The sequence below is a fragment of the Lonchura striata genome, chromosome 4 (genome assembly GCF_050655825.1).
Source record: "Lonchura striata isolate lonStrDom1 chromosome 4, ASM5065582v1, whole genome shotgun sequence".
Classification (NCBI taxonomy): domain Eukaryota; kingdom Metazoa; phylum Chordata; class Aves; order Passeriformes; family Estrildidae; genus Lonchura; species Lonchura striata.
The window spans coordinates 60,849,725-60,863,836 of record NC_140706.1 but is presented as its reverse complement, the minus strand read 5'-3'; the positions used below and the strand labels follow the sequence as shown (position 1 = coordinate 60,863,836).

The 14,112-nt window shown below is 36.6% G+C and overlaps 1 protein-coding gene across 8 annotated transcripts in view; it reads left to right on the top strand.

The window, feature by feature from the left end:
* Window positions 1-14,112, top strand: part of TTC29 (tetratricopeptide repeat domain 29) — a 274,748-nt gene that overhangs the window by 213,264 nt on the left and 47,372 nt on the right. For 5 of the 8 annotated variants that reach the window (XM_085579270.1, XM_085579272.1, XM_085579268.1 and 2 more), the window contains 3 exons: window positions 2,503-2,594; window positions 8,181-8,304; window positions 11,271-12,882. In XM_085579270.1, the coding sequence (XP_085435396.1) occupies window positions 2,503-2,594; window positions 8,181-8,304; window positions 11,271-11,573 (519 nt within the window). In that variant the 3' untranslated portion in view covers window positions 11,574-12,882. Of the gene's footprint in view, window positions 1-2,502; window positions 2,595-8,180; window positions 8,305-11,270; window positions 12,883-14,112 lie in introns of those variants that run through there. The other 3 variants (XR_014955208.1, XR_014955209.1, XM_031504612.3) reach the window with 1 other exon arrangement.

Below are 14,112 nucleotides of genomic sequence, written 5' to 3'. Positions count from 1 at the left end.
GTTAGATGGATTGGTTGTTCCTATCTCATAAAAATAATCAGGAGAGTTTTCATGCTCATTTTTTTGTTTTAGGCTTTTTACAGATTCTGGCGGGCATCACTTTGTTGATTCCACTTGATTTTCCAGCATGTGAAGTTTATCATTTTCTTGTTTTAAATGAAAATTTTAAATATGCTGTAATTTCAAGAGACTCTGGGTGAAATCCTGTAATGCTTTTGTGTAACCATCATTTTATTTTGTTCTACCTTTTCCTCTTTTTCTATCCTGAAATGTTTCTGTCCTGAAATATTTCTATCCTGAGTGTTGAAGGTTGGGCGTACATCACAGATGAGGTGTGTGATCTTCACTTCTTTCACATAAAGGGATACTGGGCAGCTGTGGCATCCAGGGGTGCACAGCTCCTTTCCATCAAGCCCCTATATCCTTTTCTGTGTCCCCATGTGTTACCTGAAGCTGGAGGAGTAATTTGAAATACAGACATAAAGAGTACATTTTCTATGGTAATTTATCAAGATTTTCTCCCTTTCATGGAGATGATTTAATTAATGTAATTCCCTCATTATTTAGAGTGAAATATCTGATTTGTGTAGAGTAGTAGTAACCTGGGACCAAAATGAGCACTTTTCATCAATATGAATGAGGGGCTTTATTTATTTACTTCCTTCTTTCTCACAGCTGTTGCAGCAATGCAATGAACCAACTTTTTACTTCATCTATGCTTTGTATGATTTTTCCTTGGATTTATCTGTACTTTTCAGGCTTTTCGATGTCTTTAATAGAAAAAAAATGTACAGTAGCCAAAGCCTTATGTTTCTAAGTAACCTTTTGGTACCAGATAGTAATGACTGCAGGCCCTGTATCCAAGTTTAATATTGTAGAGGCCAGTTTAAAGTAGGAACTATTTCAGTCCAGCACATAACAGTTGTGACACCTCCTGACACTCTAATAGCAGGTTTTTTAATATGGGTACGATTATTACAACAAATGCTGTAGGTCCCCTGAGTTAAATGCAATACCAAGAATTATTTCTCAGACACCTGTGTGTTTCTGCTATCATCCTGGATTATTAGAAGAATGTACTGCAGGCACTGACAACATCATGTATGTATTCAGTTTAGGGAGGCTTCTGAGTTGATGCGACAACTTTCTAACTGAGGTGCCTTTGTACTCTTTCTGTCACACCTAATGCATTGATAACTCAATTGACAGTGACCTGCAAGGATAGGATGCAACACTGGAACTCTGCTGATAAGAAAGTACTTGAGGGATGATAAATAGGGCAGTGCACATTAATAAATGCTACTTTTGGTGCACACAGAGCTTCTGTAGCTACATAATAAGAGCCATGTCCAGGGATGCTGATGCATGTAGCAAAACTGTTTCAAGAACTAGGAAGTCTGAGTGGTGGAAACAGCAATGAAAATGGTGTTATGCACAGCATTAGCACACAGAGATTGTCTTCTCCTGAACCATGCACTTTACCAGTGACAGGGATGCACTCTGAGTAGAAAATGCCCAATTCTTTACCTCAGTATAAACAGGCATCCTAGGGCATGCAGGATAGTGTCATATGTCCCTGGGCATCTCCCATCCTCCTTCAGAACTGGTAAATGACATTCACTACTCCTTTCTTGGAAATGTGCAAAAAGGATTTCCATAGAGAGTCTTTGGAGATTTCCTGTTTTCTCATGTGTGTAATAGATTGGGTCAAGCAACAAAGAAGAGGGATGAAAGAATAAGATTTAATTTTATATGCATTCTCCTGTCATCGCCATTGAAAAAAAATGGATGAAAAGAGAAATTTTGCAATACAGGTGATGTCAGTGTTAAATTAAATTAAGATCATAAGATTTTATGCAGCAGCTGTAAACCTCGTGGCAGGGTTCATAATAATAGATTCCAAGCTAATATTAACAAACTTCTCATGTGTGAATAATTAATCAGAAAAATAGCAGCATTGTCTACAGTACTTTAAGCCAACATGGATTAAATGTATAACCTGTAATTTATTCAGTTTTGGGGCATCTTAATTCTAATAAGATAAGTTGTGACAAATTAGAGAAAGAAAAATAATACTAAGTTGTATTTCAGCATATCATTCTAAAACAGTATGGATGCAAAGGACACCATCTAAAGTTATTTAAGTTATTATTAATTTATGAGATTATCAGAAACTCATAAAAGCACAGGCTCTTAAAATCTTCTAAATCACAGATAAAGAAATTTATACTGCAAATCAGGGAGTACCTCTTCAGTTTTCTGCAAGTTGCCAAAATACAGAGATATAATTGCAAATTACATCATTTTGATTTGTAATTATTGAGTAGTTTCCAACAATTATAAATGATGATCAAAACCCTAGTCCCATCATGGCTAATTAGAGAACAGTTGCAGAAGTGGGAAGGCTTTAATTTTGTGTTCTGTCTAGGCAGAGAGATTAGGAGGGGAAGAAAGAGTAGAAATTCCTGTTGGGGTATTTACTGTTATCTTCCTGCTTCACAGGTTTTGAACACCTCTGTAGAAATCTTCACAACCCTTTGTGATTCTGCTGGCCTGGGCAGAGCATATGCAGCTGTAGCCAAGATCCTGGCAAGGTAGGTTAGCACATCCTTGTCTGACTGTCAGTACAGATTCACTCAGCTGTGAAAGACTTAAATTGTTAGAGGTCTGTCGCTTTCCATTACTGACTGCTTAAATTTTAAGCAGTGCCCTTCTTGCAGTAAGTGACCCTTTCATCAAAAGTTATTTTAAACTGTTACATATTTTTTAAAGTGTATGTTTCTAGTTTTTCTTTGACTGTAAACTATAACATGTCCTTTTTCTTCCACATTTTGAGGGCTTTTTAAATGTTGGGGGTTTTTTGGGGTTTTTTTTGTTGGGTTTTTTTTGTTTTTTTTTTTTTTTTTTTTTTTTTGTGGAGGACCTCACCTTACTGGAAAATAGAATCCTATTTTCCAGGTTAAGAAATTAAAAAAAAATCTGGAAGAATGTAGCAAGCTGCAGTAGGTGTCTCAGTGTAATATTTTCTGAACTGTAAGTTTCCATTTATTGCACTCACTTCTTCTGTGGAATCATTTCTGGTTTGTGTGTGTGAAACTAAGTAGTAATTTGTTGCAAATATGATGCTTATGTTCAATATTTTTATTTCAGCATCTGGCATTAAAATCTTCCTCCAGGTGGATTAGTTCAGGTACAAATAATTTTGACATAAAGTCACCTAATGAAATTGTCATATGAGACAGGGAAAAAAAGAGATTAAAGTGAAGTTGTAGCTTATTCTTGACTTATCCTATAATTGAAGACCTCACTGCATATGATGCATGATAGAGCTTGGCAGTTGTTTATGGAGAGGGTCCTGTCACCTGGTTTATTTCAGTGTGCAGAGCAAATTCTCCTCTTTGAGTCAGATCCCTTCTCTCTTGGCCTCATCCAAGCACGTAGGGATCAGCCACAACCACAGTCTTCTTCAGCTCTGATGCATAATTCATGTCTACATGTATTCTGAGCATCCTAAATAAGGACATGGGAAAAGATATTCAAAAAGACACAAAATAAAGAATACCAGGTCCCAGTTTCAAAACTCTCTTAAAGCCTAACCAAGAAAGATTTAGTAGCTAAATCACCAGCTGTTACAGTGAGTGGCTTTGCAATGAGTACACAATTTTCTGAGCTCTCAGTAGCATTCATGAGCTCCTTGTATTCTCAAAAAGCAGCAGTCTGGATAGAGGCTTGGGTTGAGATAGTCAGGAGAACATCCCTGGTAAACCATGTGTGTTAATTTCCTTTCTGTGATTTAGGCATTCTGGAATGAGGGTACATGCATTTATTTACTCAGAAGTTTGAGATTTTGAGATCTTTTTGAAATTAGTTTGCTAAACCCTTCATCTGAAAGATCATGCCAATGAAATTCTTTTCTTAAAAGCAGAAATAAAGATGGAGTGGCTAGTGGTTTTCTTCTGTATCAAATCTGTATTCCACACCTTCTGGGAGCATTCTTGAGCTATCTAGGAATGGACAGTCCCACTGCTATCCAGTTGTTGCAATTTGAAAAAGAAGGAAAACAGGAGATGAGGAGCAGTGGGAGCAGATGCTAAGAGCAGTAAAACTCCTCAGTTTAAGGAATTCTCCTGGAGGAGGAATATTCTGATTAATTCAGGTGAAGGCGTAGTTCAATCTCATGTGTGTGATCATGGATTTAATCTTCTGAAGAATAGATGAGAGAATAGGTTGGGTCATCTTGGTGAAGACCAACCATAAACCCTTTCTCTGGAAAATGGCTGTTGTTTTAATTTTGTAAAACCCATGTGGTAGTTATGCCATGAGAGCATTTACCAAATTAAACACCTTACATACATAGCTGCTCTGAAGGGCTTTGGGTATGTGATAGGCATTAACTGTTCAACCCTGTAAAATGTCATAATTGTTCTCAAACTTTCAGTTGTTTGAGAAACTTACATGTGGAAAAGTCTGGGCACCTATGAATCATAGAATTATAGAATCATAAAATAGTTTGGGTTGGAAAAGATCTATACAGGTCAGCTAGTCCACCACCAGCAGTGAGTAGGGACATCTTCAACTACATCAAGTTGCTCAAAGCCCCATTCTGGCTGGCCTTGAATATTTCTAGAGATGGGGCACCAACCTACCACTCTGGGCAAACCCCTTCCAGTGTTTTGCCACTCTCATTGTAAAACATTTCTTCCATACATCTAATCTAAATCAACACTCCTTCAGTTTAGAGCCCTTGCCCCTTGTCCTGTTGCAGCAGGCCCAACATTTGCTCAACAATTTGTCCACGTCTTTATTATAAACTCACATGAGATACTGTAAGGTCTCCCTGGCAACTTCCCCAGGCTGAACAACCCCAGCTCTCTCAGCCTGTCCTCATAGGAGAGGTTCTCCAGCCCTCAGAGCATCTTGGTGGTCTCCTCTGCATCCAACAGGTCCATATCCATCCTGTGATGAGGATGCCAGAGCTGGACGCAGAACACTTTGGATAAATGCAGCAATAATTACTGCTGGTGACAGAATCCCCATATTCAGCTGACATGCTCAGTTTTTCTTTACTTGTATTTTTACCTGGTCTAGGCTAGATTTTTGTAAATAATTTTAAATTTGATGAATAACATCTTCACGGGAAGATGACTGTTTCCCAAAAACAATGCATTACAACCATAATGTCTGTGAGAATTTGCACTTATTGCCTCATGACAGATTGGAGAAAGTTCCTGAGCCCCCCTGAATGGCTCATAACCTGTCTATGGCTTTGGAATATTTTGTGAAATCTTTGCTGCAGATGTTTTCAGAGACTATGGGAAACTGAAAATCTTTATCATGTGCATTTAGTCATGTCATTTTCCAGGGGAAAGAATCTGACATAATAGCATCATGTTCTTGACTTATTCTGCCAGTGTCCACCATGGTAATGATTTCTTGTGGACACATGATTTATACATCCAATTCCATCACATGAGCAATCCTATAAAAGGTGCATATTTTCATAAAAGTCTAATAGGAGTAAAAATCTCATAGGGCATTTTAGCATGAAACTGGAAAACGAGTTGCTGTGGATGTGTAATCTCTTCTGCTGAAGTCATCATAACTGTTCTTTGGGATCATGAATGACTATATCTTTAGGAAATTGCATTTTATGCATTTAGGAAGGTGATGTCTAAGGAGATAGAAAGTATATGGCTGTATAAAATAACATGTAGATTTTTGAAGGAACTATAAAATATTAGCCCTTTGAGTAGGAAAGACCTGTTTATCATGTTATCAGGTCTTGTGCGAGATAAAGTGTTTCAGTAATCTTTCTAGCACTAGCATACTTTAAATATCTCAAGCTGTAGTGCTTTTAAAAGTACTTCCTTTGAAAAATTGTTAAACTGTACCAACCCATTTCTAGCTGGCATAAGTGAAGTCCTAACAGTGAGAAATATCTGTCTGATATGTATCAAATTGATTCCTGTTTTCCTCAAAGAGGTTATATGCCCTAGCAATTTTCATATTTTCTATATGTGGAACAGAAGTTTTGATGTGAAAAGTAAAAAATGGCCAAAAATACATCAAAACATTTCTATTAATTCATGAAATTAAGAAAACCTTTTTACATTTCTCCTGTCACTGATTCCATTTGCTTTATTACTTTCAGCCTCTAGCCCACAAACTTGGTGGTACAATCAACAAACCCCTTAGTGGCTGTTTCATCTCTGCTCTATTTGATTTCTTCACTCTGAGTAAATGATTAAGTTTTCATGCATTGGTTCAACCAAAATCTATGTTCACTCAACCACATCCTTTATTGATTACTTCTACTGCAAACAGTAGGCCAAGTGTGATATACATAATTGGACAGTTGTCAGGGGATGTGGGTGTTAACAGTCCTGTTTTCCCAATTGGAAACTGGAATCACCTTGATACACAAATATTCTGCACTGTTTCATTCTCATTCCTTGGACCAAGGAGTCCTTTTCCTCAGAATATATGTTTTTAACTCTCAAAGGTCTGGTTGAATGGATTTAATGATTATACCATATAATATGCTCTTCAAGTTGCACCTGTGCACTGCATATAGAAAACTAGAAAAACTGGAATTAATATTTGTCTAACACTTTAACCTTGTCCTTTAACTTATATAAATCATATGCTGTATTTCTGTAGGGAAACATTTGATTTTCTTTTCTCTGAAAAAAAAAAAAAAAAAAAAACAGGTTAAAAAAATGTGTTTCTAATTCTAAAATTTAGAAGCCTTTTGACATTTGGTAAATGATTACAGTCCAGTATGTTTTGTATTCTCATGGTAATAAAATATTTAACTTAGGAAAGTTTAGTAAACCCAAGTCTGCTAATTGACCTCTAAGCTTTACAGTAGCATATACTTGAGCATTTCAAAAATATTAGTTTGCAGTGATTTAGCATCCTTTTGTAGTAATCTTGCCCTCTAAGTCACATAGAGATAATCACTGCAATATTTTAAATTTGCAGCTAAGCTTTGCTGTGTTTCCTGTTTCATGGCAGGCTGTTATAATTACCCCAACAGCATAAAAGAGGAAAATGCAGAGTTTTGCCAGATTTTGAAAGCATATATCCCTAATATAATTAAAAATAAAAACTGTATTGTAAATAAATGCCAGGCCATCATTTGCTGCGGGAATGTAGCTTGAAGGTAGTTTAAGATGGTGAGAAAATAAATCACAATTCTTTATTGCTTACAGAAACTCCTATTTTTGTGAATTTCTTAATTAAGACTGGATTTTCTGTCTTGCTTGGTGCCTTGACATTTAGCATGTTACTCTCCTACATTAGTGACTCAAGTTCATGGCTAATATTGAGGTCAGGTGGAATAACACTCTGGCCTTAAAGGAAAAAAGAGCACCGAGCCTTATTCACAAGCAAGCTCAGATGTCTGTCTTATATCTTGCAAGCACACTGCTGAGGTCTTATATTGTTAGTATGACTGGCTTTATTAAAAATAAAAAAGGAAATCTGCAAATGTTATTGTCAAAGTACGTCAGCCAATTTTCAAGTTAGACGCAGCTGTGACCTCAGCTTGCTCTGAGCTCACTGGGATTTGGGGGCGGCACCTGCAATCCACAGTTTATAGGTTTGCCTGTGTGACCCTGGCCACCTTTGATCCACCCAGCCAAAGGGCAGTATTGTGTTTCAGGGAAAGGCTGTCACCCCAGAACTGACACAGAACAGCACTTTTATGGAGCTGCTGCTTCATCACCAGGTTCTAGAGCAGCTCTGAATGACAGAAAGCCTTACTGAAAAAAACGCCTTCATACCTCCTTCCCTTGTTTTGTCAGGATGTGAGGTCCAGCTGAATTGAAAATACTATCAGCAGCTCAGAATTAAAAAAATAAAATAATGGAAGGTCCAAAAGCCCTGTTAAATCATCCACCTGTGTTTTCATTCTTGGCCTTAAGATATGGCAAAATATTCTGAAAGAAAGTTTTGTTCTATTTTGCTGAAAGGATCCAGTTTTGCCCTCAGACATTCTGTGTGGAGTAGTCTCACTGGGCTCAGCACAGGTAGTGCTGGAGGCCATTTGGAAATAAAATCCAGTCATTGATGAGTCATCACAAAGTAAAGTTGCTTCAGAATAAGGGGGCAGATCTTCAGCATTTGAAGAAGCCATCTGAGTAAATATTTCATTTTGTCCCTGTCCTTTGTTTCAGTCAGGGAAAATCAAATGAGGCTGTGAAGTACTTGGGAGAGTTTATAAAGGATGCTGAGAGTGCTAATCTAAGCCAAAGCCTGGTGGATGCAAATGTCCTACTTGGAAAAGTTCACAATGAAAGAGTAAGTACTGTTTGTAGTAATGATCTCAAACAACTTGATTTACTTCTTGGTAAAATCTGATTTTGCCTATGAGATAACACAGGAGGATTTGGTCCAGGTGTTGCATCTTGCAGGAGTTACCCAAGGAGAAGTCACTGCATGACTAAATGAAACGTGTCTTAATTTTCTGAGAAAGGTAAAAATTTCACATCATATTTAACACATGGAGTTTTGTTATAAAACAGATGAATAAAAAACTCCAAATTCATATCAGGATAAACTTTACATGTTGTGAAAAATGTGCATCCAGATCATCATTGGGGCCATATATGCCCATAAAGAGTCATCGGTTAATGCAAATGAAATTTTATTGCACTATACATGAATGTATACTGTATTGCATACTAATGGGCTGTTTATAATCTTAGCTACATTTCTTCTCTACATTCTCTCAGCCAAATTTATTAAATGGATTCTAGCAGCAAGTAATTTGTCAATGGTCTGTTAGCATTGGAAGGACTTTCTCTTGTCTCTGCTTGCACTGCGGTGACACTTGGGTTTTGAAATCAAAGCTGTTAAAGACATTGCTGCAAATGTGAAAGATTCATGCTTTAACACCTATTTTAGAGCTGAATTGCTGTACAAAATTATTTAGATACAATAAGTAATAAAAATAATTTGTTCTGTATGCTGGATAATATGGAACTTAGGAAATACTTTCTCTACAAATAAAATAAAAATAGAAATACCTTTCTATCTTCTGTTGCATATTTTTTTGTCATAAGTTCTGTGTGTAATATGCTGAACAGAGTCCTTTCTCCTTTTTGCTTACACTATCCCTAAATACCTTTTTTTTTTTCCCCTGGGTTCCTCTTACAGAGAACTCCCACTACCAAAATTCCTGTTCTGTTTGTCTTGTTTTTATTTCATAAGCAGTAGTAATTTTTTTTACTCTGTAATCTCTAAAGTAACCTGAGAGTCTTCTGTTTATAGATATTTTTAATATAAATGCCAACTTTCCCATTGAAAACTAAGTTTTAAGGTCTTTGACAACTTGATGAAGTAACTGTAAAATGGGTCTGAAACTTAGAAGGGTCATATGACACTGTGCTGAATTATTCTTCTCCAAATCTGAAAAATAATTAAATAATTTCTGTTTAACTACTTCTGTATTCCACTCCTTCTTCCACCGTTACTAATAATCAATTCAATAGAACTGGTGTTTTAATAACTATCCTCTATTTGATTATTCTTCAGATACTCTTTCTCAGTTCAGAATTTTCTGCCTTGAGCTAAGGCAGTGGTGGTAGAAGGGCACAATTGCAGTAACTTAATCTTATTAATGTATATAAAATATTTAGTTTAAACATGAATTTTAAAGTCTTGAAGTTTGCAATTCCCTGCTTTCTATACCATTTTTTTTCTGCAAGGTCAGTTGTGTTTACCAAAACTGAGTGTGAATTAACATTTCCTCTTTTGGATCACTGCCTGGTGGTGTCAGCTGTCATCACCAGTATTTTCTAAGTTAAGTCATTATTAGGGTCTTTTTATTCAACTCTGTATATCCCCCAGTGATGCAGTAGTACTGTCCATCAAATTATAGATATTTCTGTTTATATCCAGATCTATCCATGGGGACCTTTAGTAAACCAGGGATATAACTCTTTCTGTTCTTCCAAACACAAATCACTTTGACCAAATTCACTTTACTCTGTCCATACTGTTGCTGTATCTTTCCAGTTCTCATCTCACTATTCTGTCACCAGTACTGTCTTTTTTTAATGCTATACACAAAGTGTGCTTTCTAGTCACAATTGTTTTACCCAGATGTTTCTTGTTTCCTAAAATGCCTGGGTAGGTGTTATGCAGGAGTAGTACATTTCATTTCCCCCAGTTCGATAAGCAGGTTGCTTACTTAATATGTACACTCTGAAGTTTGTGTGATACACTCTGTCATTTCTCATTGCATTTTTTCTGATTTGCTACATTCCTCTCACTATTTGCATCACTTAAGCTGCTATAGTTCTCATGAGTCTGGTAAGTAGGTGTTTCTGCTTTTTATTATATTACAGCTTATCATTCTTTATTCACTGTCATGTCCTCATAAGCCTAATTCTGTTCTTCTGCTGTATTAAACAAAGCTGAAAGGCTACCAGAATTGCTCTGACTCTTTTTTTCCTTTTTTAATTGTAAGCATATTTTAGCAGTTATTATTTTCATCCCAAGAAGTGGTATTAAGTGAAACAGGTACCAGTTGGAGTCTCTCCTCCCAGTCTTCATACAGAAGGGAATTTAAATCAAGGTGAGCGTGAGAGGATAAGACATCTCAGAAAATGTTTTCAGTCAGGAAGTTTCTGCCATCAGAGCAGCAGAATTCCACACCAGTGGTAGGATAGAGAGATAAATTATTTCAGTTTTCTATTCAGCAACGGTTGGGCTACATTTCTCCTACTGTTTCTCTTTTTGTGATTAGGAATATCCCTAGGGTTTTGTATACCCCTTTCTTCCCCCATAAATGAGTAAGTTTTAATTTCTGTTCTTTTCTGTGCTTTAAGTCTATTCCTTCATTATCCTCTGTTTTTCCATTTTTAGGATTTATTTTTTAAGATTTAATACTACCATAAATTAGTAACTTTTCTCCCAGATATGTTGATATGTTGAATGCAAGGAAACAATAATTTCTAAATAGCCTGGCTGTAATCTTTATTAATACTTAGCATTGATACACTTGGATTTGTTTACTCAAAATGCTACAGAAATAACTAAAAACCATTCAATTCAAAGATATGAGCAGTGTTACCTGGATTTTAGAGGTTAGAAAACAGCAAGGGAGAGTGATTTGCTTAATGCCCTGCCATGAGTCACTCCATGGGCTGCCACATCTCTGAGGCATCAGAGGAGCTCTGATGTCAAGACAAAATACAGATGATGACTACAAGTAGCTTTTAACATTATTTTCTTTTTTTTTTTTTTCTCTTCTTTACTAGGGGAACTATAACACAGCTCTGGAATATTTCAGTCAGGCCTCTGAGGCGGCGAAAGCTTTGAACGATTTGCCCTTGGTGGCTGAAACAGAGAGTTACTGTGGCATCGCCAAGGCTCATCAGCTGATGGTGGCGTTCAACAGCCACGTAGCAGCAGCAGCCGATCCCCTCAGCCTGCAGTGCCTGCTGGCATGGAAGCAAAACAGAAGTGACATGTGCACTGACCCTCTTCCAGCCGGTAAGGCAGTGCTTATGAAACACATTAGTGCTGCATTGTCCTCAACACTTAAGTCATTTTTCTTGTAGAGTTTTATTAAATTATTTCCCGGGTTTAATCCTTGTACGGAACGGAGGTTGGGCTTTACTCCTTTGTGCACTTGTTTTTGAGGCTGAATTAAACAAGTTAAAATATGATATAACAGGGAGAAATTGATAGTAGTAATTGCTCTGGGTGGTAGCTTAGATTTTTTCAGTGCTGTTTGTCAGAACACCACAGTTACATGTTTTAGTCAAAACATAATTGTTTTAATCTTTGAAGAAAATAATAATAATCTCCATTTGTGGTGCGCTTTCCAAGTACATCCAAAAATAAGATCCCTGTTGCTAAAAGTGGGAAGTAATTTCTGCTTGACATAGTTCTGGATCCAGAAAAACACTGCTTTATTTTTGGTATCCTTGTGCTTGACATTAGAGAGAAAGGAAAAAAATAAAAGCAAGTCTGCTTACTTTACAGAAAGAGCAGAGGAGGACTTTTTGTGGAGTAGTCCGCTCTTTCTTAATGGGTTAAATTTTCTTTGCTCTTTTTCCCTTGTACAATACATTAATACAAGACAAACTGAATAATGCATTATCTCCAAGTACTGATAGTAGTAAACTGTGTTGTACTGAGGAAGGGGAAGGTATACATCTACTCTACCTTAAAACTTCCTGCTCTGCATTCCTGTGAAGAGTGTGAATCTGGACTGCAGTGGAAATAAATGACAACTGGAGCAGTCACAATATGGAGCTTCAAGGTTATGTTGTTTTTCCCTCAGTTATCCTACTCCTAAAGACAAAGAACTGCCTGGCTACTGCTTTCTTGTGAATCTCATCCTCTCTTAGAAGTGGAAAATTAAGTGTAACTACAGTAGTGAATTTTATATACAAAATAAGTGGTAATTGAAGATATTAGCAGTTTAAGAGAAGCCAGGATGCCAGAGGCAACACTGGTAGCTACTGAGAATTGTGGAACAAGGGCACTCATTTGAAGGCTGAAGAGATAAATTTGATAGCATTTGGTTTAAAGTTCTAGTGATGGTAACACTTCTTCAATGGTTATACATATCTATATTTGTGATTTGTGTCTCAATAAGTGAACGTCTAGCACACTGACAGATTTTGTTGGCTGTCAGAGTTATTTGGGTGTATGTCTCCTGTCTAGACCTGTAGTGCAAATGCTGAGAATTCCAACAGAGATGGTCAAAAAAAGAATTTGTAAAAGAATTTCATATACTTTTCATATAAGAATCACTAACTGTAGCTCATAAAAATGGGAGGCAAACAAAAGTCAACAAGGGCAACAGCAAAACAAAAAACAAAAAAAAAAAAAAAAAAAAACAAAAAAAAAAAACAACAACAGGAACCTCAAAGACATAGAATGAACTTTGTATCTCCAATATGAATTTCAGTTCTTGCACCTAAAGGGGGTTTCTGTTCAACTTTTATACATGGCTTTTTCCAGTCAGTTGTGAAACTTGTTTATATCCTGAACTGATATGTGCCCCTTTAAGCTGGAAAATCCTGCTCCTCTTTAACAGTACTTCAGGGATAAACAGAGTATGATTAGAAAAGCCCTTTATGTCCTGGCAAGCATGGTACCACAAACAAGTTTTGCCTGCGGAGATTCTCTTCCTTCTGTAATTCTGCCTAGTTTACCCTCTGTTACTTTCAGTATTGCAGTTTTCATTTCAGTTCCAGTTCACTCCAGGAACCCTGTGGCTACTGCATATTTAGCAGCTCTTCCAGTTCAATATCATTCTTCTCATTAGTGCTCCAAGTTTACTCTCATGATACCCAGATTACATCCAGGAAAACATAGTGTCACACTGTCAGCACAATCTGTAACATTTCTCATGTTTCGTGTGCCAAATCTCTCGTTAGTACTGGCATTACATTTTTAATATCTTTGTCTGGCAAAACATGACCTGGCACCAATTCAAGATTAGGATTTGCTGGCTTTGAGTTTCAGGTACTGCCGTTATTCTACCTTCCAGGAGAATGTCTGTGCATCCTATGATGAACTCATCACTTAGGAAATTCCTGCTGTGATAATAGAGCAGTATTTCTAGCTCTTTCAAACAGCTCAGTGCTGATAATATACTAGATTTTTCTCAGTCTTTTTGAGGATAGAACAGAGAAAGACAAGATATAATGGTAGTTCTTAATCTGCAGGGAAATTTTATGAAAGGGAGAAGAAAGGCAATAAGTTTTTATTTCTGACTGAAAAAATGTTCTATGCCAAAAAAATAAGAGTAGTTTCTGTATTCGTAGGCAAAAGAAATACTTAAACTAGTGGAGGAGCAATTACATTTAAATTCAAGTACTGCCATATCACCTTACGTCTTTCAACCAAGACTTATTTTCTAAATCAATCATTTCAATAACCAGGCAGGAAGAACCATTAATTACTCAATTTACCTCAACATTTATTAATAAAATAGATGTTTTGACCATAGTTGTCATGGACAAAAGGGATGAGATTATGGGAAAACCAGGTTTAAAAATGCAAAGGAGAATGTGTTTCTATCTGCTGCATTTGACTCAGTCACCTGACTTCACTTACAGGAGAGTTATTTATATCATTGTG